A 25703-nucleotide genomic window follows, 5' to 3' on the forward strand; every position below is an offset into this window, starting at 1 on the left:
ACACGACGCCGTCAACTAGATCTGCAAATCTGCTTGCCATTTCCATACGTACTAGGCAATGCTAATGTTTAGGTTTACTAATATTCATTCGTTTTTCGAGAGTGACAACATGAACATGCCATCAGCTTACATGTGCTTGGAAAATAATTAACGGAAGTTGAGCTTGGGAGAGGGCCGGTGGAGTAATCGTTGCTTAATGAAGTCGCCATTTCGTAGATGGCAGAGCCCGACCTCACGTGCGAATTCGAGAGTTTTGCTAAATTGATGGCGCTATGATTTTTCCGGCGGGTCGATTACGTGGCTGATCATCACACCTGACGATTTGTGGTAAGTCCATGTCAGCCTAGACAAAATCAAAAGCCCATCGCTAACCGCTGCTGGTTAGCCATGTTTGTTTAGTCGCTCAGCTGGCAGTCAGCCTGCTTCTCTGATGTTTAGGGAATCTCCCGCCAAAAAATTAGTGTCATCTACAGCGGATATCGAGTACGCGGCAAGTAATAGAGGGAAGAAGCCCGTAATCGACAGGTGTCGCTGTAGTGTTTGTTCGATGTAGAGTGAGTAGTACCAAGGGTCGCCGTACGCAATGGGAGTTACTGGCCTTCTTCCGCTTTTAAAGAATGCTTCAAAGCCGGGCCACATCAGCGACTTCAGGGGCTCGACAGCTGCGGTAGATGGCTACTGCTGGTTGCATCGAGGTGCCTTCAGCTGCGCCGAAAAACTTGTACTTGGCGAGAAAACCGATATGCACATTCGGTTCTGCATGAAGATGATTAGTGTTATGCAAGCTAATAAGGTAAGACCCGTGGTTGTGTTCGACGGCAAAAGTCTACCTTCGAAGGCTGAAACGAACAAAAAGCGGTCTGAGTCGAAAAGGGAGAATCGCGCCAAAGCTCGAATGCTGTTCGCTGAAGGCCGTTCTGCTGAAGCTAAAGAAGTTATGCGACGCTGTGTTGAGATCACCCCAGAGCTGGCCCACCAGTTTATTGAAGAGCTACGTCGCCAGAATATCGACTACCTCGTTGCACCGTATGAAGCTGACGCACAGCTGGCGTTTCTCAATTTGAATGGTTTTGTTGATTTGGTAATATCTGAGGATTCTGACTTAATGCTTTTCGGTTGTGACAAAGTATTCTATAAAATGGATGCTAACGGGTACGGTACACTGGTAGAGAAATCAAAGATTCCTAATTGCCTTGGGCCGCGTGCTTCAACCTTTTTCACGCATGACAAATTTCGATGGGCATGTATCCTTTCAGGCTGTGATTATCTGGATAGTCTGCCTGGAATAGGACTAAAAAAGGCTCTTAAATTCTTGAAGCCAACGTCTAACACTGATTTGCAAACTTTGCTAAAAAAGATGCCGGTTTATTTAAAAATGCCATCACTCACTGTTACGCAAGACTATATCGATGGTTTTATCAAAGCAGACAATACATTTTTATACCAAGTTGTTTTTTGTCCCGAAACGAAAAAATTACGTCCTCTTAACCCGTATCCCGATGGAGTGACGGGTGACGATATGCCTTACGCGGGCGTCTACTTTGATCCGAAATTAGTCGTCGACATAGCCTTGGCCAACCTTCACATACTTCATCACCACTGCATGGGAGATCGGTATGTGCCGAAAGGCGAAATTATTGTCCGTAGAACAAAACTGGCGAATTGCTCGACGATCATCGGTGGTTTCGCCTTTGAAAAGACGACGAAAAAAAATGCTGGAAGCGTCATAACTAACCAGATCGATGAAGAAATTGCTAAGGTAAAAGAGAAGGAGCTCGTAGCTGAAGTGATGCACCTTTACGGTGAACCAAACACAGATGCCGCAGCCAGCAACGATAAGACGAAAGGGATCGTTACAGGCTCGAACGCAACTATTGCTGGACCCCGTTCTCTCCTCAAAGATCTTGAAGACGAAAAAGGAAAACGAAGTGCAAACATATTCAGAAAAGTCGAGTCGAAGGAAAAAACGGAATCGATCGAAAAAATAGACAGGATAGTAAGCCGCTTTTTTGTCAGCAACATGGCTCCACATACCCAAGTGGTTGCTGTCAAACGAAAAGCGGGAATTTTCGAAAAGCAAGAAAATTCATCTGTAGTGAAAAGACAGATAACACTCAAAGAACTTCTAAAATGAAATATTGTTGTACTAATATGTGGATTTTGACGTACATACGCACAAATCAATGATGGAGTTTGATTCGTATACGCAGCTACGAATATGCATGAATGAAAATGACCTTGTATATGACCTGATCGATATTGGACGTCGGTACATGTAAAAGATTCCCGACTGCGTGCGTTGTGTGCTTGAAAGGATACCTGACAAGTAATTGGACATCACGTGTGTCCAAGAGCGTTAGCGAAAAACATTCACGGTAGCATTTTATTGAACATATTTGCGTCGTTACCCCCCACACGAAAAAGAGACGCAATTGTTTGATTGATTGTGTGCTATTTCTAATATGGACGGATTCTGTTTGATAACTAAAAGAGTACAATGCATCGAGTTCAATCTTACCATGCATTTCATACAGTGTTAGAAGACATTATTTGTATATACATAGTTTTTAAAAATATGAGATTAATTCTTGAGGGAATGAAAGGGCCTAGCAAACAAAAAGTTTCCGCAATGGAACCAAAAGGCGCCGAAATTCATTTTTTCTTTACAAATTGACATTTATAAAAAAAACGATTACATAAACATCATTTAGAGAAATATATAACTGCATGACACATGCTGCTTCAAATGAGGAAGTGAAAATGTATGAAACATGAGGTGTGTGTATAGAAGCAAGTCTGCTTCTTACTATAAAGCTTCTTCAACTAGGTACTCAGTGACCTGGAATTAGCTAGCAGTCAAATGATGATGAATCTCAATTAATTACTGGATTTCGCAGCCGTAAAATGAGCCTGCATAGAAAGCTTCTATTCTGTTCAGAAGCCTACGATTGTCTGTTAAGGCTCTGCTTTTTATTTGGTGTCACTTAAATAACAACGGGCTGAGCAAAGGCTGAAGCAGACTTTGGTTGTAGGGGGGAAGGGGGGCAATAATGCAACACCTTTTCGATATAATCGAGCATTCCAACGTAGTTCTAGGAAAAGTCTATTTTGCTAGATTCTATAGGCGATTGAAGTAGTGGCGATCAGCTACGACGCAGCCCTAATATCGACGACGATAAATGATACTTATTTTCACGAATATCTAAGGTTACTCTTGCTATCAGTTCTACTGGTTTCAAACTATGAAGCCAATAATTTAGTTTATTACGATATATCTTTGTTTGTCTATTTGAGTAAATACATTGTAAGTAATTTGATTAGTTTATAGAGAAGGCCATTGGTTGACTTTTGCGATAGCCCGATATAACAAACATTGGTTTTCTTTCGAAATAATAAATGAGAGCCTTATGCGCAAAACTTGTCTTTGACATTTTTGCTAGTGAAAATATTTTACAGAAAGGCAGTCTTAATCAACTGGGTTTACCTGATATGCGCACGATTAACGATTGCTGTTTCAAGCCCTCTTTGTCATATCATAAATTCGCTGGCAATAGATTAGTTATCGAATAGCAAAGACTCGATTGTGTAGGAAAGACGCTATTTAATTACCCTCCCCAAGCAAGGTCTGTGTCATTATTTGGCTAGTCGCACTGCTATTTGGATAATACCAACGTAATAGCAAAATCTCGGCTTTGTGCAGATATTCCTAGATCTTTGGCTTTAATAGTAATTTTTAAGCCATTTCATCTTTAAGCAGAAAAAGTAACTTTGCTGAATTTTTTTAGTATTCGATTAATAGAAACAACGAGTCCTTCTCAATTGACTGAATTGGATATTACACTAAAGAACAGACCTTCCTTTATATATGCTCACTTTGTTAATTGTAAGGGCGAATATTTTTTTCCATAATTTGATACTTTCCAAAAAAAGATGCTCGCCAAACCACTCCTTCTTCAGATTTGAATTTTTAGCGGATATCTTAATATTAGCGCTTCGTGGTCTCACCTGAAGAAATATTCTATCATCTTTTCACCTTGTAGATCACCTTCAATAAACCTTGTAGATGAAAATTACATTTCTACAAAAATTATCAATGTGATAGGTGTGGGATTGATTTTTTGAATAAATGCTAAAAATATTATCATGAGACTCATTTAGTAAAAGACTTGTTTAATTTATTGGAATATTTTTAGTCTGCAGTTGACATATATAAAACATAATTCGTCTTCTAAAAAGCTAAATAAGTAAGAAACCTCATTCTGCAGATGTGAAAACTTTTGAAGCGTTATTTTCTAAGCCTATGACAATGCTCATTTAATTTGAAATTTTTATTAGAGCTCCGTAAGTTTGGCCAAAGTGCAATTAAGGTTCGCCAAAAGTATTTTTTACCGCTCTAAAAATAACTCCTTACCTGAGAGCAATATTTAAATTAGCCTTTTGCTATTCGATTTAGAACTTGTTATCTATGCACTGTGTACAATATTCGTAAATCATTGGGACCTGTACAATGGGGAGAATGAGAAATGGCATTTCTAGATTACTTGGTCTCGCTGATAGTTTTGTTCGGTTGTTTTGGTACAGGATTACACTAAATGATACCAATAAATGTGTTTTTAGCGACTTTTTAAATTAGACAATAGTGCAGTACAGTTTTTTGTAATATTGTTTTAGGATTAGAGCTGTTTATTATAGAGTAGTATAACTGCAATGGTTTGCGACGAACTATTTAGAACGATGCGAACCGGCGATAAAAAAGTTCAATCCAATTGAAGAAAAGAGGAGACTTTTTTAAGAAAATAAAATTTATTGTAAAACGCGACAGTACGTTCCATACTCGTACTATAAAGCCTCTCTCGAAACGAATTCAATACATTGAGACAATTGTTACAAGTGAACTATGATCTGATCAAAAGCCTTATAAATTTAGGCAAGTGCATGTCTAACGTACAAACTTGCGCAATTTTTCAGAAGACATACGTGAGGTCAGATCAGTTCATCCACCCGAAGTCGCTGTGCGTCTCCAAATATTTGGGGCAATTTTTAAGAAGTAATTTATTTCAGCATCGAGATGTCTGCCCAAAGCAGCTGTAAATACTGCGGCGCAACAGAGATCGATGTAGATCGAGCTCGAGGCGATGCCGTTTGCACGAATTGTGGTGCCGTCCTAGAGGACACGCTCATCGTCTCGGAGGTCCAGTTTGAGGAGACTGCTGGTGGCGGATCCAGGGCTGTTGGACAAATGGTAACCGGTTCTGGCGGAGCTCGCATACAAGGTTTTCGCTATGGGGGATCGAAGGCAGCACGCGAGCTGACGATCGCAAGAGTCCGAACGACGATGAAGTTAATTGCAGACCAATTACAACTCAACGACGACATCGTAGAAAGCGCTATGCGCCTCTACGAGACGGCTCTTATCAGAAATTTTACAGTTGGCCGAAGACGGTCGCACGTTCTTGCGGCTTGTATCTACATTACTTGTAGGGTAAAAGAGTCGTCACTAATGCTACTTGACATATCTGATGTTGTACAGGTAAATGTGTATGAACTGGGGAGGACTTACACAAAATTAGCCCACGAACTGTTTATTAACATACCAGTGCTCGACCCCTGCATTTATGTAACACGTTATGCCCAAAAGCTTGAGTTGGACGGAGATACCCACAAAGTATCTTTAACTGCACTCCGATTACTGCAACGAATGAAGAGAGACTGGATGGCGATAGGTCGAAGGCCTTCTGGGCTATGCGGGGCCGCGCTTTTGGTTGCTGCCCGAATGCATGGTTACAATCGAAGTGTACAAGATCTCGTTGGAATAGTGAACATGAGTACTAGTACTATTCGTAAACGGTTAACGGAGTTTGCCGAAACACCGTCCGGTAAGCTGAACTTAGACGAGTTCGAGGCAGTGGATCTAGAAGAGGAACAAGATCCACCCATTTTCAAGGTAAACAAGATGAAAGCTAAGGAAAAGGAAGATGAGGTCGACCCGGATGTCGTCGTCCAGTTGCGAGAATATCAGGAGGCTATCGAAAGTCAACTGGAAGATCGGCAGGCTCAAGTTCACAAGCGCTTTGCCAAGTACCTAGAAACCCCCGCAGAGTTTCACAAAGGGGTTGCCCTCTCGAAAGAAGAGGAAGATCTTTTATCAGGAAACTTCATTATGGAGGATACGATGAATACTATTCGTGAAATCGCTGATGTCGAGGTTGACGACGACCTTGTCGTAGCTAAAGGACTTCTAGAGAATAAAGAGGAATGTACAGATGTTAACAATTCTACAACAATCAAAGAAGTCAAATCACAATTTTCCGCTTTGACTGAAGCGGACGAAGGCCTACCAAGGGTGTTACCTTTAGAAGAGCGTGAACCTGACTACGTCGTGCAAGAGAATGACAACGGAGCTTTGGACCTCGATGGTATTGATGACACTGAGATAGACAATTATATTTTGACGAGAGAGGAATCTGCTCTAAAAGCTAAAATGTGGGTCGCAGAAAATATGGGTTTTCTAAAAACCGAACGCGAGAAGCAAATACAGAAAGCTAAGGAGGCTGCTTCTGGCAAAGATAAAAAAAGGAAAATTAAAAGGAGCAAAAAGCAGCTCATAAAACAGGGCACACCAGGCGAAAATTTTCAGAAGATTTTGCAAGAGAAGAAGATATCTAAGAAGATCAACTACGATGTGCTGAAAAATATTGACGCTCTACTTGGCGGTAGCGGTTTAGGGGAGCAGTTTGGTTCAGGCGACCAGAAAATTGTCAAGGGAAAAATAGAGAAAATCGATATCGATGACTTTGAATGTGATGCTTCGACAAGTAGCTTTCGAACGACGTTATCTCGACGAAAACGAAAGCCAGCACCCAGTCCGGAAGATCTCAAACAGGTTTCGAATATTGCGCAGTCGCTCAAGAGTCAGCTGCTGCAAAAGCGAGAGCTCGAGGACGACGAAGACGACTTAGAGCTTCTAAAACAGGCACGATTGAGCAACGCGGAACGACGCAAATCGAAACGCGAAGTTGAGCCAACCGATCGGGTTGAAGAACATGAAGAGGAAGATGCTGACATGGAGGAAGTAGACGACGATAACATACAATCGGCTTCAAAACTTCTAGGACTTCATCGCGGCGAGGATGAGTACGGGTCAGCGTATGTTGAAGAAGACTATTACTAGAGATGACAATGACAGAGATATACTACGGGCGAGTTCGTTAGCGGTTCCAGTGATTTTCAGTCTCATGTTCTAAGCCTCTAAACTGTGGCATGTGTACATATTTAGTGAGGCAAAGGGAGAGAGTAGGTGAATAATAAGAACTTTCATTCATTACAATTAGTTGACATATACGTTCTTGAAGTAGTTTCACACACAAATAGGCACACATAGCATTGTATTTGATTTCTGGCCGAGCTAAACTGCAGTTTATCTTAACATAATATCATGTCGTTCTGTAGAACGTTTTTACTGTTCTTAGATTTGCACATTCATAATTAACTAAGCACAATTCGCTTCCATTCTCCATGAGGTGTGCTAAGCTATTTTTAATATGCTTTCGAGTGGATTTAGAATACATTTTATAGAATAATATTGTGGTGTTTATGCACTATACGATCATGGTTCAATTTCGTTTATGGATGTTTTTCTACCTTGCTACAGTGCTCTCTAGCAGACCTTCAACATGCTGTAACATAAAGCTGGTTGAAGTCTGTGACCCGTGTCTTGCTCATGGTTTATTTACTTGTTTGCTTAATTATATGCTTGCGTTGCTTTGAAACACACAGAATAGTCTTAAAAATTCCAGGATAGGTTTCTCAAAACAAGTCTCACCTATACAACACGAGGAAAAGTAAATAACAAGCTTGTTAACTTAACTAATTACACATGTAAGTGCATAATGGAAATTACATCAATCACACATTAGACATTGCCGTATCATAATATCTACTGTATATGAATATAATGGTGTATGTATAATTGTACATAGTAGATAAATATAAAAACATTATGTATAACGAAGGCTATACACTATCTACAAAATATAATATTTAAACAATGACTAAAGGTACATTATAATTAGACATGTTTATTAATATCTACAGTTAGCTTTTTAAGCAATAACATGAAAAGTGTATTCACTTCTGATTATCATCGCCGTACTCAACTAGCCCGAAATATTCAAACTTTTTGCTTTATATAGTACGTAACCGATTTACACATGGATAATCTGCTAGTGGAAAACGCTAAACGTAAAAGTTAACTATACAAAATGGTACCCTATACACGACTGTAAGCGTATACATGACTCATATGTGCCATATTATGACAATGTCATTAGAAAGGACAACGCAGATTAGATAATAAGTCGATTATAAAAGTTAATCATGAGTTTTATTATTTAATTGTGTAGGTTCGCATTGTACTTCACTCGAGTAACGGCCCGTTGATAGCATTTGTCTTCAGATTTATCCTACGAGTAAATAAACATTTGGCTAGAATTTCACGTGAAATGTACCAGTTTAGTTACAATGTTGGCAGCAACATCAGTTGGTGTACGAAATTTTATCTTGTACTTTGATTTACTTTTTATTTATATCTCCGTGCGGATAAATAGAATAATCATAGATCAAATGTAGTAAAATGGTATTTTGAAAAACACGACAAGCACTAGAGAACACAATATGTAAGTGACGACACGCAGTGGTAGCCGAGTAGTACCAGAATTATATGAAAAATAAAGATATATTTATACAAGTAAGCAACTTCAGTAAAGTTAGTGTTGAAACGATTGACGCAGTAGAAAAGGTATTATTTCTTTAGGCATATTTTATATACTGAATTCAATAATCCTACTTACATAAAGATGAGGCGCATAAAAATATTTGCATATTTGCATAGACCAAAAAGTCTTGAAGAAAACTTTCGTTGCATAAAAATAATTTTTTTTTACAAAAAAAAACTATATTTTTTTTATATAATATTTAATCATTTAATGGTGCGGGTGGGTAGGTGCTATATTTCATATCACTGGCCAGTAGGGCCGTCTCTATGTATGCCGAAACAATAATACAAAACAATGAATCGAAAAATGACTAATTTTCTTAATGTGTTCTTTTCTATGTTGCATCCCCCTATATATATTTTGTATATTGTTTGCACACATTATGCTCTGTATATCGCTTACTCAATAAATGACAATATTTTTATTGTGACATGAGCAAAACTTCGCAACTGCTCCGCCACGTTTAATTCACCAATTTGAGAAACAAACGGAATAACTGTTTGGTTTAATATAGCCATTAAACCATTAAACCTTTCATACAAACTTCTCCTTCGAGCTCTGCCTATAAGGTCAGTCTACCTAAGACATCAGTATTAAAAAAAACAAATCATCTTTTCTACTATCCTATCGCGGCGTCACTATTGTCACGTGCTCACGGTCGTTTTTTGGGGCCAGCAACAAAGTTTCTAGTGATAGTAGTGATAATCGTTGTGCAAGATCTTAAAACTGGTTCTATAATTGGCACCCTTCAATGTGGCTTACAATGAAACAACACTCATTTTTGTATCTACATGTGGGGTACCAGTACAAATTTACTTAGTTTTAAAACGAATAATAATAATAATCAGGCATTAGTTTACTGCAAACGTCTATTCCGAAGGGTACGTTTTCTTGAGCATTTAGAGCATTGCTGTAAATCACAAAAAGGCAAGTAAGGACCGTTCCGTATTAGTTAGTTCATAGTCATAGTTTCAACGTATTGCTACGATGCATGTATTTTTTGGAACGTACAAAATGGCTCTCACGTGTCGATTTCTCGATAATCTTTATCAACAGTGCCTGCGGTAAAAAATCCCATTAAAAGAGATACTAGGGTTCTCTTGAACGGATCTGTTACTTGTACGGTGAAACCTACAGACTTCCCGACAAAAATGTTTGGAAATTAACAACACCTATACCAGCTTGAGATCAAGCTTTTTTTTATAGAATTCATCTGAGTACAAAAATACAACAAAAAAAGTCACAACAAAATGTCAGTTTAACCTACCCCGCCTTGGAAGAAATTGTGTTGTTTGCAAATCCTCCAGTTGTCTGCAGTTTCCGGTTCGCTAGGCAACTTCACTATCAGGCCGACTCTATTCGGGTCATCCCTCTGTTTAACACAGGAGTCTTAGTAAGAATGTAGTGCCTTTAATGTTACTGAGGACTAGAGAGCATGTATTTAAGCAGAGAGGCTACGCTCAAAGGGAGACAAGCCGATCGAGATATTACTGAAAGCATGTGCGTAATCGTACTAATATATTTACCACTGATTATGGATTGGAAGTTTTATGTTTTTGTCCGTATTCAGGCAAACATGTTGCCCAGTGGGCTATGATAGAGACGAGTAATTAAAGATGATGGCATCCAATGGCAGGTGACGCAGCTATCCCAAAATTAGAGCTTTACCCTCAAAGGCTCGCGTTATAGAAAAAGGTCGGGATAGTGCGCCACTGACCTAGAACCAATTTTGCACGCGCAAAGAGGATGCATTATAGGTTAAGTGGAATATAACATATGAGGCTGGTAATATGTTTTTAACCTTCAAAGTGTTGGGCGAGGTAACTGGCTTGCCAACAGCCTATTTTTCAAAAAAATGACGGTGAAGGAAATATTGTCGCATTTAGAAGGCACCAATATAGTTATACTTTTTCTTGCACCAATTTAGGGAGCTGCTCCGAAGTAATTTCATATGCGAGTATCATGTTCAAACGTATGGTAATATTCATTGAATGGTACGTATTTTTTTCCGTAGAACATGTAAAACGAATACGCACCCTATTTCCATCTCGCTCAGCTAACGCACTGCGAGTTACGAAGCCGTTTTCACTAGCGTAGTTAATAAGCGACTGCTGCCGAAATATTAACGTGTTTGAAATGTTGTCTTGCCGGATGTCGAGCTTTTTACTTCGGGACATCTAAAAATAGCCATTACAGGAGTTCTTGTTTTATGACGCTTTACTGACGTAACCTTTTCGTGTTTAAAAAATATAACGTTATTACTTTTATACTATGTTAATCTAGCATATACCTCTAGACCAGTTTACCTAAACGAATGCTATCAGTATTGTTTAACAAAATTCCAATACCTACCTGAAGCCTGCACTGGATGTACTTGAGTTCGTACTTTGAGATGTCGCGCTCTAAAAATATTGGGCGCAGATCTTGTGAGAGTTTGTCATGTTCAAAGAGCCTGATCATGCTTTTTTCATTCGCTTTTAGGTTTCCAAACACCCTTTGTACTAATGCTTTCATTTGATTGCTGATCTTCGTTAGCAGCTCCTTGTATCGTCTGCAGAACCGAATTTGTTGATGGCAAGATGGGCACGTGGGAAACTTCAGAAGATTGCGGTGACGCGCCATGTTATTATCGAGCCATGCAACTTCGCAGCAGTGACCACACGGCAAGCGAAAGTAATGAACGTTATTGTTGGGGTTGGCTACTTTCCCGGCCATAGGACGCCTTTTAACCAACATGTTTCCATGGCATACGCCACAGATGCATTGTTCGCCGCAGAGGCCAATACAACTGTGAGAAGCGATTCCACAAGGCGGTATTTTCTGACAACGTCTGTTACAGCTGCAGAAACACGAACCGCAATTTTTTTCGCAGGATTTATGCTCACAGTGGACAGCGGGTTTATCACATGGGTTTCTATAAAGGGAAGACATACAGCGGAGATCGATTTGTTCGTGTGGACACACATACGTTATGGGCTCACTGCACGGTGAGCACTGAGTGTGGCAAAAACCTGGGCAACGATGACCGCAGAACAATGTTTTGCCGCAATATTCGTGGCATTCCTGCCCTGTACACCGTCCTTTAGGTCTGCTATCGACTGCAAAACGAAGCAATGCCGCGAAAATAGTTGCATCTTTAAATAACACCGCCGTATCAACACTACTGTATTGAAGATTGTCTCATCGAATAACATTCACTTATTATGTTCCTTACATTTGTTTGAAGCTAAGTCATCGTATCCAAAAAGGAACTTCTCGACATTATTTCGCGTTGCCAAGCCAAACTGCTGCAAACGCCGACGTGTAAATGTTGGCAAGCTAAAGCAATCAATTGTCATATTATATTGGGCTTCTCATGTATGGCATCTTCGTAGACAAGGCCACACGAATAGACAACCCATTGCTTCTTCGTATTTTTTTTTACAAACCACTGCCGTTTTTTGTGCAGTAGTAAAAGCAAATTCAATTGAAGTACATAGTGAGCGGCGTTGTCTGAATGCGAATACACATTTCTTTGAATGTACTGCCATAGTAGCTTGACGCGAACAGTGCGCACGCAGGCATGCTGGTTTACATATTAGCGTTGACAAAAGACTATTATCAGGAGTTACATACAAAAAAATATAAATATCAATAATTAACAAATAAAAGCTGCTTGATATTGTTGTTATGTCGTTTTATACGTGTGTTAGAGAAAAAACCTAAATAAGTCTAGTAAATTTCATTCCGATCACCCCTTCTAATCGGGGCGTGTTCTTAATGCTATACTGAAGCAGAGGTAATTCAAAAGATCTGTTGTTACCAGGAAGAAGATATCTGAAGATTGTATAACGAAAAAGGAACTAATTGTTTGCTATTAGAAAGACAATGCTTATCGTAGCAACATAATTCGAAACAAATTTATCGGAGCCTGTAACTCAATCCCTGTAACTGTACATACTATTGCATGAAGTCAAGCATGTCCTTGAGGCTGAGCTTGGCCTTAGCGTGACTTTGTTTAGGCATCCTTCAGGGCATGGGAAGTCCGTCAAATCACAGAGCTTTCCGTTCCACCGTCGAACTAATGAACAGCGAATCTCGAAGCGGTGTCCACATTGAAGCGTTTTGAAAACAGCTGCAGGACATATGGCGTCCGCTCTGTCTTGGCCAGTTGCTTCATAACAGAGCGTATCGAACTCATGGTTTCTGCTGCATCTCATAGACCGTATTTGTCTGCATTTGAGATCTTTGTTCACCTTATAGCAAGGCAGAACGATCTTATGCGAGCATTTATCGAACGTTATCTCCTTTTTTTCCAAACATAATTTCCTTTTCTTTCTATCTTTGCAAAGAAAGGTAGCAGCATGCCCACACTTAGCCCGTTTCGTAATTGCTGTCTGGCAAGGTCCACCGCAAGGCTCGCCACACAATCGTGGGCAAACGTGTTCACATGGTAAGAGGCGAGCGCACTTGGAGCGGCACCATATTTTATCCAGTGGAGCTTGACAACTGAAAATAGCCAGTGATTTCAACTGTCCATTGCATGAAACTTCAATTTTCACAAACGCTATTTTCACACAACTCAAGTGTGTTCCTACCATATAATAATAAATAGCTTTCTTTATTTACACAAATAATATGCGTATATAGACTTATTACTCTTGCACAACTGGGGTAACGAGTATACCAATCAAATGAACAAAATGTAACAGGAATCTAAAACATACTTGGTTACAACCCTATGCCCGCAGCCAAGTTTCCTTTGAATGCTCTTTTCACAAAATGTGCATATTTCACTGCAATTTCCTCGGCATTTATGACCGCAGCTGAGACGCTTTGGGCAGGGTTTACGGCACCTGAAGTCAGTTTTGTGGCAACGATCAGCTTCATGACAGGGTTCACGACAATAGTGTCCACAAGGCAGACGATCTCCGCAGATCTTCCCGCAGCCACCATCAGGGAATCTCTCGAAGTCGTTGATTTTTTGAACGACAATTTGATCTTTATGCATCTCGCACTTTAATTCAATACCTGGATCCGAACAGCCAATTAATTGTTTATATACACTATATCTAATATGCTATTAGCTCATCTACTACAACTGAATCGAAACAACAAGACTCACAAGTCCTGTAAACCTAATTAAAATGTCTATAGGAAAAAAAAAACATTGAAACAATATTTTAGGAACAGAAGTACCCAAATGTTTCATGACAAAAAACACGATAATAAAGCTGCAGGGACAGCGTTTGTTTTACTTTAAGTCATGTGCTCTATTACACTTTAAGAGAAACAGGCCAAATTCTAATCAATTTAAAACTTCTAAATCAAGTAAAAATATATTACTCGAACTTTAGAAGTAAGGAGGCGTTTAGGTGCTTGTGTGGAGACTTATAAAAAAATAAAATCTTTGAATACAGCATAGCAACAGATTGAACACCTTCCGTGAAATGAGTAGAAAACGTACAGCGTTAGTGTTATCGTAGCAAGATTAGACCCTTACGAACGCCCAGTTACCCAAAATGGTCTAAAGAGACAAAGAACGTCAAAGGTCCCGAACAAAAGTCTTTTATTTCAATAGAACGGTAAAGTTATTCTTCGCAATCGTTTTGAACACGTTGAACTTTGATTGCATGCGCATAAAGAAGAAATCCCTGTTTTCTTATATAAAAGCTACTTTTTAGAGAAACAAAAAAAATACGCAAAAGTTTACACTTACTATCTCCAATGCAATTATTTTCCTCAAGTATAGCACAGATCTTTTGCCAGGTGGGAGATACCCGAGCGAGCAACGTTAAATTGCCAATGGCATACAGACCCTCCTTGGCGCGTGAAAGTGCCACGCAAATTCTATTGTCCCGAGAAAGGAAGCCGATTTTCGATTTGATGTTGCTCCGCACCAATGACAGAATGATAATTCGGCTTTCTTCACCTTGATAATTATCGACCGTAGTAATGCGCATACCTAAAAATATTTAAAACTCGTTAGTAATAGTTGCGCTAACGAATATCATCAGGCAAGAACTTGAAAATATTTGAATCAAAGGGCTAAAGTCGCTGGTTCAAATCTCGTGACATCCATCTCGTGAATTCATACAGATGTGCATCTACTAAGAGTACTTTCAGATCCGATTCACGCTCACATGCGCTCATATGCTTCGAGCCTGTGAATAGCCGTTATAATCCTGCTTTTCTATATATATATAAGCGATGACCGTATACGCTCTATACTTTCGCTAAAATAACCTATACTATCAAGGAGAAACCAATAAATAAACTGTGTTCGCCCAAAACATCCCGATACTATTCACCTTCCAATGGGGACACTGGCAAATCAGGAAATACTTTTTTACGGACAATTGTGGTAATCTTCTTATTGCCCACAAATTCAATTTTCTCTTCGTCCTTCATTGTTGTAAATCCTTTTTCCTTGTTGAAATCCTTCACTGCACTTTCAATGGCAGCAACCTGGGTATGAAGCGAACAAAAGAGTTAATAAACATTTCCTTATTATATCTGAACGCCTATTTCTTTGGCGCGCAAACACTAATTGGCTAATCGAGACGGTCACTATAACCAGCTTCATCAGATAATTGGCGTCTTACAAAGTATGCATCACTTTTCATTTAATTTTTATCACTAAATTTATATATATATATGCATTACACTATTTATATCAATGGAGTCACTATTTAGAATGGCTAACCTGGCCACGATAAGTAGCAAGAATAGTGACTTCATCTGGAGCATAACTCTGTTTTCGAAGGTGAACCGCCAGCCGTACAACAAATTGTGCTTCAAACAAGTTTGACTTCGAGTGCGATTCGCTATGACTATTTTCTGGCTCGGAATGCTTCATAAAGAAAAGATTTGAGGTCATTCCTGAAAATAAAGTTCGTGCTCTATACTTGTAAGCAATCGCTGATTTTACCATATCCAAGAATTCTTGGTATACATCTATCCTAATTTTTCCCTTATTAAAGATCAATAGGCCGGTTCTGCTTACGCTACTTTTTTAATAGCTTTAAGATAAACGCGAACGAAGGTGCAGCTAGACAGTTTTTCCTAAACTAGGGATATCTGTGTTGAGAGATTTTAGTCTTATATAAAATCAGACTACAGGTGCCATAAATAGTTGACTCTTCCTTAAACACACTTTTTTTTTTTCGAAGAGTTAAGGACCTAAAAATTTCTGGCTAATTTACAAATGCTTTATAGAGATTTCATTATATGAGAGAGCTGCAGTAATACACACCTCGGATGCTGGGAGGATTCATCACTGAAGGGTGTGAAACGTAATCATGGTAGATAGCTGGAACGAAAAGTTGACGGAACTTATCTCGCATGCGATGCTGCTCGTGTAGCTGTACAAAACCGAAATCATTGTTAATGAGCCTTTCAAACATCGACACTTGCATTCCGAATTCGGTGGCCAGTGTATGTACTGTGGTGCTTGGCTGCAATTGTTGGTGATCACCTAGCAGGTAAGAAAAGTCAAGACTTTGTTTATTATTATAAGAACTATTATACCTTCGAGAATTCTCCCGGGCTATATACCAAGCTTTTTGGTACGTATTCGTATTGGAAAAATACTTTGACGTTGTTTTAAAATTTAGCTTGCAATTTATTAAGTTTATACACGCAAATATTTAATATGCAATGCTTTTAAGACAACATAAGATATGCGGCGTCTCTCCACATCTATCGATGTCACAGGCATAGCAATACTGAAAGGAGTAAAAACAATCAAGAAACAAAATTGCATGAACTGCGGTAAGCAATTGCATACACTTCTATGTGGTACATTTTCACTCTCTGTTGCTGACCTATTAGAAGAAGCTGCTTAACCGACGGAGTAAGTGAAGCAAGTAGATGCGCTTCAAGAATCTCTGCGGCCTCTTCCACAATAACGATCTGTGGCTGAAGTCGGCGCACAAGGGCATTATACTTCGCGGCCCCTGTTGTGGTCATTCCGACCACCGCACACCGATCAGCAATAAGGTTATAAGTAGCCTTACATTGAGCCTCCTCGATAGCCACAAGTTGACGCCTATCGATATGAAAGAATAAAGTATAAACAGGCGGAGATTTGCGTTTGTGATATATTATATTTCTGTCTGATAATACATAACAACTAAATGATACACATACCTTTCGCTTCACCTTCCATAAATTTTCATGTACGATATTTAGTAAGCCTATTGTTGCTCTTTAAAGGCTTGAATTAAACCCATATTGTAATAATTGCTACCCCTTGTGGCAGCCTCCGATCTGTACCTGTGCTCATCCCTTAGTTCTTCCGCACGTTCCCGAAGACATTCTATGGCAGCTTCCACATCTTTAAACCGGTGCTTTGCAAATGCTTGCTGTGCTCTGTTGGCCGGCACAAAGTGACCCGTTGAAACGGAACATTTACTACACCGCTCAATATATGTTCGTGCCAACTCCTTTGCTACCACCCAGTGGTAGTGTCGATAAAGCTCCCATCTCTCATCGAAGCTGAGATCCTCCGCTTGATTAAGTCTTGCGCGAAGGCTGTGAATAATGGGTTCAACTTTACGATTTCCATTGAAACAACCGAGAAAACTAGAGATAATCTGCTCGCGATGGCTATCCATTTCTCCCCGCAAGATGTCCTCGTCCTTGAGGAAATGTTCTGCCTGAAATACAGAGATGTTTAAATTTACCTTGTCTTGACGATTTTGAGGCCCTAATCATACGGCCCTGAACTTGGTACAATACCTATAATGTTATATAAAGTAAGTACATATTTATCTCGCAAACAATAAAGTCTACCGCAGAAAAGACTTGGTTATTATATATGAAAAGCCGAAACTATTCAATTATATTGACAAAGATTTTTCCTTTCAGCGCAACACAAATATACACATATTGAGTTAAACGCCCTTACATTCTTCTTTACAGCGATGTGACAAGTATACTTTGCCTATGGTTGACTATAGTTGTCTCAAAAAGTATTTACCGTGGCACTTTCCTTATAACCATATTCCATATCTAACCAAAACGCAATTACAATGTATGTTAAAATGCTTACCGCTCTGTCTACTTTTTCTTGTCCATTATATAGTACGTATTTCCTTATTATTATTTACAAGCGAAACAAACATGTTATAGTGACATATATGCTATTGCTTCAAACCTAAAATAATAAACTAGAAACTTTGTTGAATTCCTACAATTTTGAAAATGCTCAGTATTTTAGAGACTAATTGGAAGAATAATGTAAATTTGACCGGAATAATTTCAGCATGACTGCTTAACATATGAACGATAACCAAAAATAAAGTATACATTTTTTAGTACCAAAGAAAAACTTACATATATTCACGCACCGCCATTATTTTTCCTTTTATTAAGTATGGAAAAAAACTATTGAAAGCTGGCATCTTCAAAATTTTTCAATGAATACACCTTGAGATAATCATGAGAAAACGTTGGGCAACAATACTATCAACAAAAGATATGAACTGACATAGATGAGAATAATACATCTATTCATTAAGAAATATCAGTGGCAGTATTTTAATCAGGAATTTTGTCAACAGGGTAAGTTTCAGGCCCGTTTTAAATAAGTTTGTATCGAACCCTCGATTACGGTAGCACTAACGAGAACTTATCTGCAGTACTGGCTGCGCCTTTAACTTGCCGACCGATTTTGTTATCGATTTTTTGCAAGCAACTTCACCGTTCGCAAGGCAAATAGGAAAATAGCCACCCAGTCGTAGTCGCATGAGCAAATCGCAGCTTAAAGAGATACTGCATTACTTCCGGCGTCGCTGTGTCCACGTTGAAAGTTTTCGATGTTGTCTTCTTTGGGCTTCAAAAATTGACCTTTTCATAGCAATTGAAATAATCTGTTTCGCTCTTGCGACAAATAAGCACGTCACTAGAATGCATACTAGCCTTATTGATGTAATGAGAGAAGCCGAATGTCTTAATGAAAATTTTGCAATTGCATTTACCTCAAGTTCTCCGCGATCTTGATCGTTTAGGAAATTGGGGTCTCGCGTGGGTACTCGCGTGGATGCGCGCATTTGCACCTTACAGTTCTTACGGGACATCATAAAATTATGGATGTGCAGGTAAGTCTCAAGCGGCTCATTGCCGCTCATTGTCAACTCGTGATCAGATAAGATCATCTTTCTGCAAAAAAACCATCTGATGGTCACAACCTGCCGTAAATAAATTCGATGTACATCTTCCGGCATGTAATAAATGAATACTAAGTGCAGTTTCTCATGCTGTCCGTCTTGGTCTTAGCTCATAGTCAAAAGCGGTTCAAACTAACATTTATAGAGTTCCAACTCATTTTCAAAGTTTAATACTGTAAAACAGTAGGGTCTCCATAAATCTCTTTATAATAAAACCATCTACCCGGTAAGTTTTCCAAGGAGTTCCTCTGTTTTACGAAGATTGTAGAGGATTGTCCTTGACTTTTGTTGTTCAAGTTTCACGCTCTTAGCATTTGCCTGACTTTGTTGAAGGGAACGCAACAGGTATCTTTCCAACCTTGTGTTTTTGCAGTTGCCGCCAATACGGACAATACTATCAGTAAATTTAAGCATACCTGAAGAATATTATTATTGAGAAGAAAGAAACAAAGCAGGTTAAATCCAGACCAGTGCAAGTAGAAAACGAAAAACTAATCCTATGATGTTGTGACAAGCTTGTAAAATTTATGAAAGGCATTCATTGAACACGCTTACGACTATTTATCTACCTGAAGACACGTAAAAATATATGGTTATAAGAGTAAAACTACATATACACACGAGAATCCGAAAGGATAATTATTAGGAGGACTGGATGTATTTAAGCGCAGTGTCTTCAAGTACACGTTAAGCTTTACCGATAAATTTAAAGCCTCTCACTGCGGTCGTTCCGCAATTTAAGCGAAAAATGTAGAAGTTAATGTAGTGAGTAAGCAGGTGATCTCTTCGAAACAAATTTCACGGAAGCAGGAGAATCTTCTAGTCAGCAGGAGGCATAGTCTAAGGATTTGGTTAATTTAGTTAGTTATTCAGTCAACATAATCGCTGTGTGAAGTTATAGTCGTGCAGCAGAAATAGACAATACGTACCTTCAAGGAACCTGTCGAGTGCGTGGTTTGTATAACACACTACCAAGATAGGTTTATCCGTTAAACGATTATAAAGCATCATCTCAGCCATTTTGAGGGCCACGAACGTTTTGCCGGTACCTGGTGGGCCCTGCACTAGACATAGTTCTCTTGAAAGCACGTGCTTCATGGATTCGTACTGGCGAGCATTAAGAATGGTTGCCTCTTGACTCGGCCAGGTGGTGGGTTTTAACTGTAGGAAAATTATATATTTACTAATCTGCTAAAAGCTATGATACGACTCCTAAGAAGGTCAAGTAGACAGTATGGAAGTAACGTTTGCTCAATGAGTTCAAAATATTAGGATACGTTTTTCCCGGATGGTTTACAGCCAACACCGACCACCGTTTTAGTGCTGATTACATAATGAAACGTAACTAACTACGAGTGATTATTTGTTCGGTTTAAGTATTTCTTACTTACAGTTTGCTTTCCGTTGATTTTCGCGCTCGTCGGAGGCCCGACTGCATCCCCCTAAAATGCATACAGTTATGTCACGGTTATCTTAAGGTAATTATAAAGACTATTGGCCGGACTGAAACGTCTAAGCAGCAATGCCCCCATCATTGGTTTCAAGTCAGTGATACTATAGGCATCAGTTAAGTGATATGGATCACTCTGTTTACATTCTGACTCAACAGCTAATCTCATACAATAACTAAACTGACCGTTAACTGAAAAGCTGACGCCACATTCGTTGTTATTTTTTTTTCAGCGCTAGATAATTTTCTTTCCACTCGGACTCATCGGACTTATTAGTTAATAACACTTTGTACTTTCAGTTTCAAAATAACGTCGCAGATAGAACTAACCATTTTGTCGGGTTCGTTATGTCGGAGAATTGGTGTAAAGTCAAATTTGCCGTTTCGGGCTTCGAGAAACTCCGGAGTGCGTACCCGTTTATCTGCGTTAACTAGATACGACACAAGCGGAATTTGGTCTTCGTTCATTGACTGCAATACTAAAGGCCCACCAGAAACAAATTATAAGTAAACTCTTCCATTTCAAGCGTTAGCTAAACTAGTCAGTAGAACCAACGATCATTCGTAGATCATACTCACCTAATTCTCTATTAGAGTATATGGCGTCGCAGATATAATGTCATATGAGATCTTGCGCAATAGGCAGATAAAGCATGTATTTAGAGTAAATGGTCTTTGTTAGATAAAAAGATCATATTTTGAGAATGATGAGAATAGGGAATCCAAGCAACAGTTTAATTAACTTCTGTTTTCTGGGCTTGTTTTACCCTGGCAGGCTCTATGATTCTAAGATCGAAAAGACGTAATCAAACCTTGAAGGTTGTGTCGATAAGCCTCAAAATAGGCGCTTGAGCTTTCAATAAGCGTGAAGTTCGTGGTAGGATCGAGAGCGCGACACTCATCTTCGGAAAAAAATTGCAAAACCAAGTAGCCTACGATACGAAGACAGATTCACAAAAATCGAATAAAAGCAAATTATAATTCTAGTATAAAATATTTTGCACACTTCGTTATGAGTTAAGCTAAGCTTAACAAACTTAACTGACTGATGAAACTTCACATTAACCAGAAGATTTTTCTGTCCAATCTTTGATTTGCCCATGACAATTTGGTAAATCTTTGTCGAGCTTAAATCAACGTCTGTATAGTTAATGCAAGCACAAAATCGGACCTCTTTTCAGTAGCTTGGGCGTCCGTTGCGCAACAGTGGCAAATATGAGAGTTTTGAAATTGTCACTGGACACTCCAATCAAACAGCCATCCATAAGACGTGAAGATTGTTCCCAATCGATGCCAATCCAAGAAGCATACGGTAACCGAAAGACCCTCTGGTCTGGTCTTAGATTCTATCAATAGAGAAAACAGGCGCCATACTCAGATTGAACCTATTTGATGCCAGTGAAGCACTTTATATTATAGATGTGATATTTTCGAAATGCTCAAATAAGGCAAACGTTAGCATATTTCTAACTTCAGACAAATTTTATTTTCTATACTTTTTTTTCACCTTGTCAAAAAACTACTCTAAAAGATTCCACAGCAAAACTCCGCTCGAAAGTAGGATTATTTAATGTTTTGTAGACTCGATGAAAGCAATAGCTCTTTGTGGCGGAAGTGTCTCGTCTTTTACGTTGTTTAATAAAATTACTTATGTTTAAAGCATTGTTTAGTCCGTCTATGGTACTCGGACAAATTCGAGGACAGTCCACAGATGTTTGTGATTGGTTTCATTGGTTAGCATGACAAAAAAGCGCTTTCTATATGGTACACTCACGGCTCTTCGGCTAGCTTCCTTATCAATGTTCACATTCAAGAAGAATCGTACATCTTCAATGGAGTGCAATCCCTTCAAACCTTGGCCGTTTCTGGATGCAGCAGCAAAAAATTCGCGAAATTTTCGTACACCTGTCCTCAGAGGGGCTACATAATCTTCTCGAAGGAGGCGAAATAATATATCAAGGTATTCACTGACGCTGGCATACGTTCCTGTAAATAATTACAACTTTGCCGTCTGTGAATACAGCACGAAAAGTAGAATCGTATGGTCTCCAATTATCCAACTAATAGGGCGACAAAGTAGGGAACAACGTGCGAAGAAATTAAGCGATATGGAAGCTCGCGACTTTATAATACAATATAAATACATAAACTTTGTTTTTACAGTATTCCATACATGGAGTATTTTAATTAATTAAATATAGATAGCGACCTTTGGTAATGTTAGGACGTAAATAGGTCGTTTCCTCATCGATGTCCTCCCGTGTGGGAATAACTGGCAGCTCGCGAAAGCAACATCGCGGTCTGTCCGTTCGGTAGCTGGCCAATAATTTCAGGCGTTTAGCATCGAATTCGGAAGATTCATTAGCCGATTGTGATGAGTTCGATGGCGCTCTCAGAGATTTATCTGAAATGAAATCATCTGACTTAGGATATAGTTATAATTAATTTAAACTGAAATAAACAGTTTAATTTAGTTGTCATTATGTTGTCTTCTACGAAACTACAATTAAAAGCCACACCTGTGATGATGTTGAATACGAAAACCAAACAATAGCAATATGAATAGCAATTGCAAGACTGACATATCTTACAAGTGAGTTACCTTGGCAAATGGTGCAAATCTTACCAGTCTGGTATTTATTGCTGACTAGGTTCTGCGATAGACCTGCAGCAAACTGTTCTCTGTCGTTGATAACAGTTATAGCCTGCACTTGAGCATTTGCAGGCGCCATTCGAAAACCCTGAGGAAACTTTTCAGATCCGACGAGTTCGTTAGCGTACAAAACTTTAAGAATGTACAGATGACTCGTTATGTCCGTACGTCGTATTTTAGTGCAATTAGGTGAAAATCGATACAACTAAGTTCAACGTTTCCGGAAACGATGACGTGGTGAACTATTGTTATTCAACACAACATGATTCATACAAATAGTGCAACGCAGCACAAAGCTATCGTTTACGATCGATCTTTGAATGACGTGGAATTTCGATAGACATCTACTCGTGGACGCATTCAGTCAGCTTTCGAATGACAGATCGGCTGTGACGAAAAGGCTGCAAGAAGGAAGTGGAAAGTGAAAAAACAAGTGTTATATAGTTTATCCACCAGTTGACGTCTATGGCATCTAACTTGCAGAAAAAAAATGTGAACTTGAGAGCAGCGATAAAAGCTTGTTGAGTAATGCCGCATAAAAACTGCCATGCGCATTGCGCCTATGGGTGTTATCGGCTAACTGTCGTTCGGAATATTTTTGTTTGACATTCTCTCCTTTACTATTTATTACTATATTTTATTATTACTAGATTTTTGTGGAACAAAGAATTGTTTAACGTATCCTTTTATCTAACATGAAATGTATTGATGTATCATAACGTAACTCTTACCAGTATACTTAAAGGTTATAATGTTTAGTTTTCATTTAGACAAATCACGACATCGACGATCCTATTAGAATAGTGCTTTTCCCATAAGCCCTATTAAGTCAGGGTTATATTTGTGTATATGTAGTGCACAGTGCGAATGACTACAAAACAAATCACAACTGTGCAACCTACGACTTACTAGCGACTATGCGATGTCCATTGATAGCTGCGGATCAAACAATTCCTACGCAACTATATATAATATTAACCATACACACATATTTTAGACAGTGCATATAACTAGCATCAACATTTATCATTTCCCGTCTGATCTCCCATCTGATTTCTTGTTGATGCTACCTTAGAATTGAGTTTACTTGATGGGAGTATATGTCGTTTGCTCCGAGAGGATTACGCATGATAAGCTACAAGAGAAGACTGTGTCTCTGATGTTTGTTTTGAAACTTTCATCATCTGAATGTATTGATGTGGGTTCCTTTTTTGAACCTTTTCTTTTCACTTTGTATGATAATATGGCAAAAACAAAACGCTCCTTAGACGTCACCTTCATAGGTTAGTGCTCCGATGGACGATATTTGTTCGTTGAACTTGCAGGTTCATTCCAGGTTGCTTCGTTACAACCTGAGGTCTAAGTGCGCTAGTACTCTGTATTGCAGCATGAATCTTCCAAGACCGCACCGGAACATACGATGTACTTCTCATGACCCTGGCCCACATAGCGCGAATACAGAATGAGTTTGAATAGAAATTTTTAAAAAACATACCTGTATAATTCATAATTTTTTTTTTTATCGTGTAGATAAAAGCAATCGAAAACGCTTTGAAATGGGGAGTTATATAAACAAACAGCGTAGTCATAGAATTAGCACAAACCTGCAGCTGCGAGGCCCTTGACCTCTGCTTCGGAGCTTGAGTTGATTACCTACGCATGCAATTTGCAATTACAAGTATCAAAAACTTCTTTTGTACTGTTCTAGAAAAACGGAAGAAAAATCAGAAAAGGGAACATATGGGCCTATGCTTGTTTCTTTGTTGAAATCTGCAGTTTATTGCAAAAATTGCAAAATGTATGCAGTTCAGTTTTTCTACCATTAAAATATTTGAAATGTTTAATGTTTTTGAAAGTTCGCTTTAGGGCTGGAGAATGAAATGATTTAAATGGGCGTACTCATTCTACTATTCAACAGAACTATTATTATCACTATAATCAAACCAGTAAAAACTAAAATTTCCGACTCTACACGCTATGCATATTTTGTTCTGTTTGTACAGCGGAATAAAAGTGGGCAATAAATACACCGGATGGTGTTGATTTTCAGATAGAAATGGAATGGGTAAGCAGATATGATTCATCGTGTAACAATTGTTTTTCGCGCTTGCTTATAAAACAACTACACCGATTTTTAGCACCATTCCTAGAATTAGCACATGCTTAACTTTTTCAATCAATTTTTTCTTCAATTTTTCCTTTTGCGCCGTATCTTCTAATGACACTTTTCATCGAAACTCATAAAATTGCTGCGTGGCATAAATGATACCTCTTTTACTTAGAGGCTCTCCTTACGTTTAGCACTATTCGAAGTGTGGTTCCCCAAGGACGCATACACAGCTTCGTCCAGTGTCATAGTAATGATGAGTATATTTCAAGTCGATTATGTCAATCGGTCAAAATTTAATCATTGTATGCATCGTTGGATAATACGGTCCACCAACCTGATTTCTCATAAATCTTCTTGCAGACTGAATAGCTCTAGCTGAACTTTTTGAATTCTTTGTAGGTCAAACAATTGAACTGAGCTGCACTGTACTGCGCTAATCTGACTGGCTAGATGTTCTTCAGGTCTGCGCTTCAATGACAAACGATTACTGACACCAACTGCTCTAGTGAAGTTAACTGAAAGGGCAACCGCGCGCATTTGCCGGTATTCGGTGGCGATCATTCAA

At 38.9% G+C, this 25703-nt stretch overlaps 3 protein-coding genes across 14 annotated transcripts; 2 read left to right on the forward strand and 1 right to left on the reverse strand.

Annotated features, from left to right (window-relative positions):
* Window positions 1-25: 25 nt before the first annotated feature.
* Brf (Brf RNA polymerase III subunit) lies at window positions 26-9223 on the forward strand. Of its 2 annotated transcripts, none has more exons than XM_022801303.2 (2): window positions 26-327; window positions 4969-9223. In XM_022801303.2, exon 2 carries the CDS (start codon window positions 5069-5071, stop codon window positions 7169-7171), a length of 2103 nt encoding a protein of 700 aa, XP_022657038.1. In that variant the 5' UTR covers window positions 26-327; window positions 4969-5068; the 3' UTR covers window positions 7172-9223. The 2 variants fall into 2 exon arrangements, with proteins under 2 accessions (XP_022657038.1, XP_022657039.1); XM_022801304.2 differs by having other exon boundaries at window positions 5062-9223.
* Window positions 306-4141, forward strand: tos (Exonuclease tos). Its single transcript, XM_022801305.2, has one exon. It carries the CDS (start codon window positions 584-586, stop codon window positions 2132-2134), a length of 1551 nt encoding a protein of 516 aa, XP_022657040.1. The 5' UTR covers window positions 306-583; the 3' UTR covers window positions 2135-4141.
* On the reverse strand, window positions 8351-25688 carry LOC111248631 (NFX1-type zinc finger-containing protein 1-like). Of its 11 annotated transcripts, XR_015326924.1 has the most exons (25): window positions 25473-25686; window positions 24304-24465; window positions 23002-23429; window positions 22585-22779; window positions 22150-22361; window positions 21547-21721; window positions 21188-21307; window positions 20706-20854; window positions 20317-20367; window positions 19855-20086; window positions 19149-19341; window positions 18737-18917; window positions 17031-17413; window positions 16580-16803; window positions 16009-16230; window positions 15460-15635; window positions 15065-15221; window positions 14473-14718; window positions 13481-13784; window positions 12715-13262; window positions 11127-11872; window positions 10811-10951; window positions 10301-10491; window positions 10042-10146; window positions 9607-9684 (listed from the first exon to the last, which is right to left on the reverse strand). XR_015326924.1 is itself a non-coding variant. In XM_022801294.2 (24 exons), the coding sequence occupies exons 3-24, from the start codon at window positions 23105-23107 to the stop codon at window positions 9631-9633; spliced, it is 4920 nt and encodes a 1639-aa protein (XP_022657029.1). In that variant the 5' UTR covers window positions 23108-23429; window positions 24304-24465; window positions 25473-25685; the 3' UTR covers window positions 8351-9630. The 11 variants fall into 11 exon arrangements, 6 of the variants coding, with proteins under 6 accessions (XP_022657029.1, XP_086843916.1, XP_086843917.1 ...); XM_022801294.2 differs by lacking the exon at window positions 10301-10491 and having other exon boundaries at window positions 8351-9684; window positions 25473-25685; XR_015326923.1 differs by having other exon boundaries at window positions 10042-10491.
* Between the last annotated feature and the right edge of the window lie 15 nt (window positions 25689-25703).

Source organism: Varroa destructor, unplaced genomic scaffold (genome assembly GCF_002443255.2).
Source record: "Varroa destructor unplaced genomic scaffold, Vdes_3.0 BEIS01000004.1, whole genome shotgun sequence".
Taxonomy (NCBI): domain Eukaryota; kingdom Metazoa; phylum Arthropoda; class Arachnida; order Mesostigmata; family Varroidae; genus Varroa; species Varroa destructor.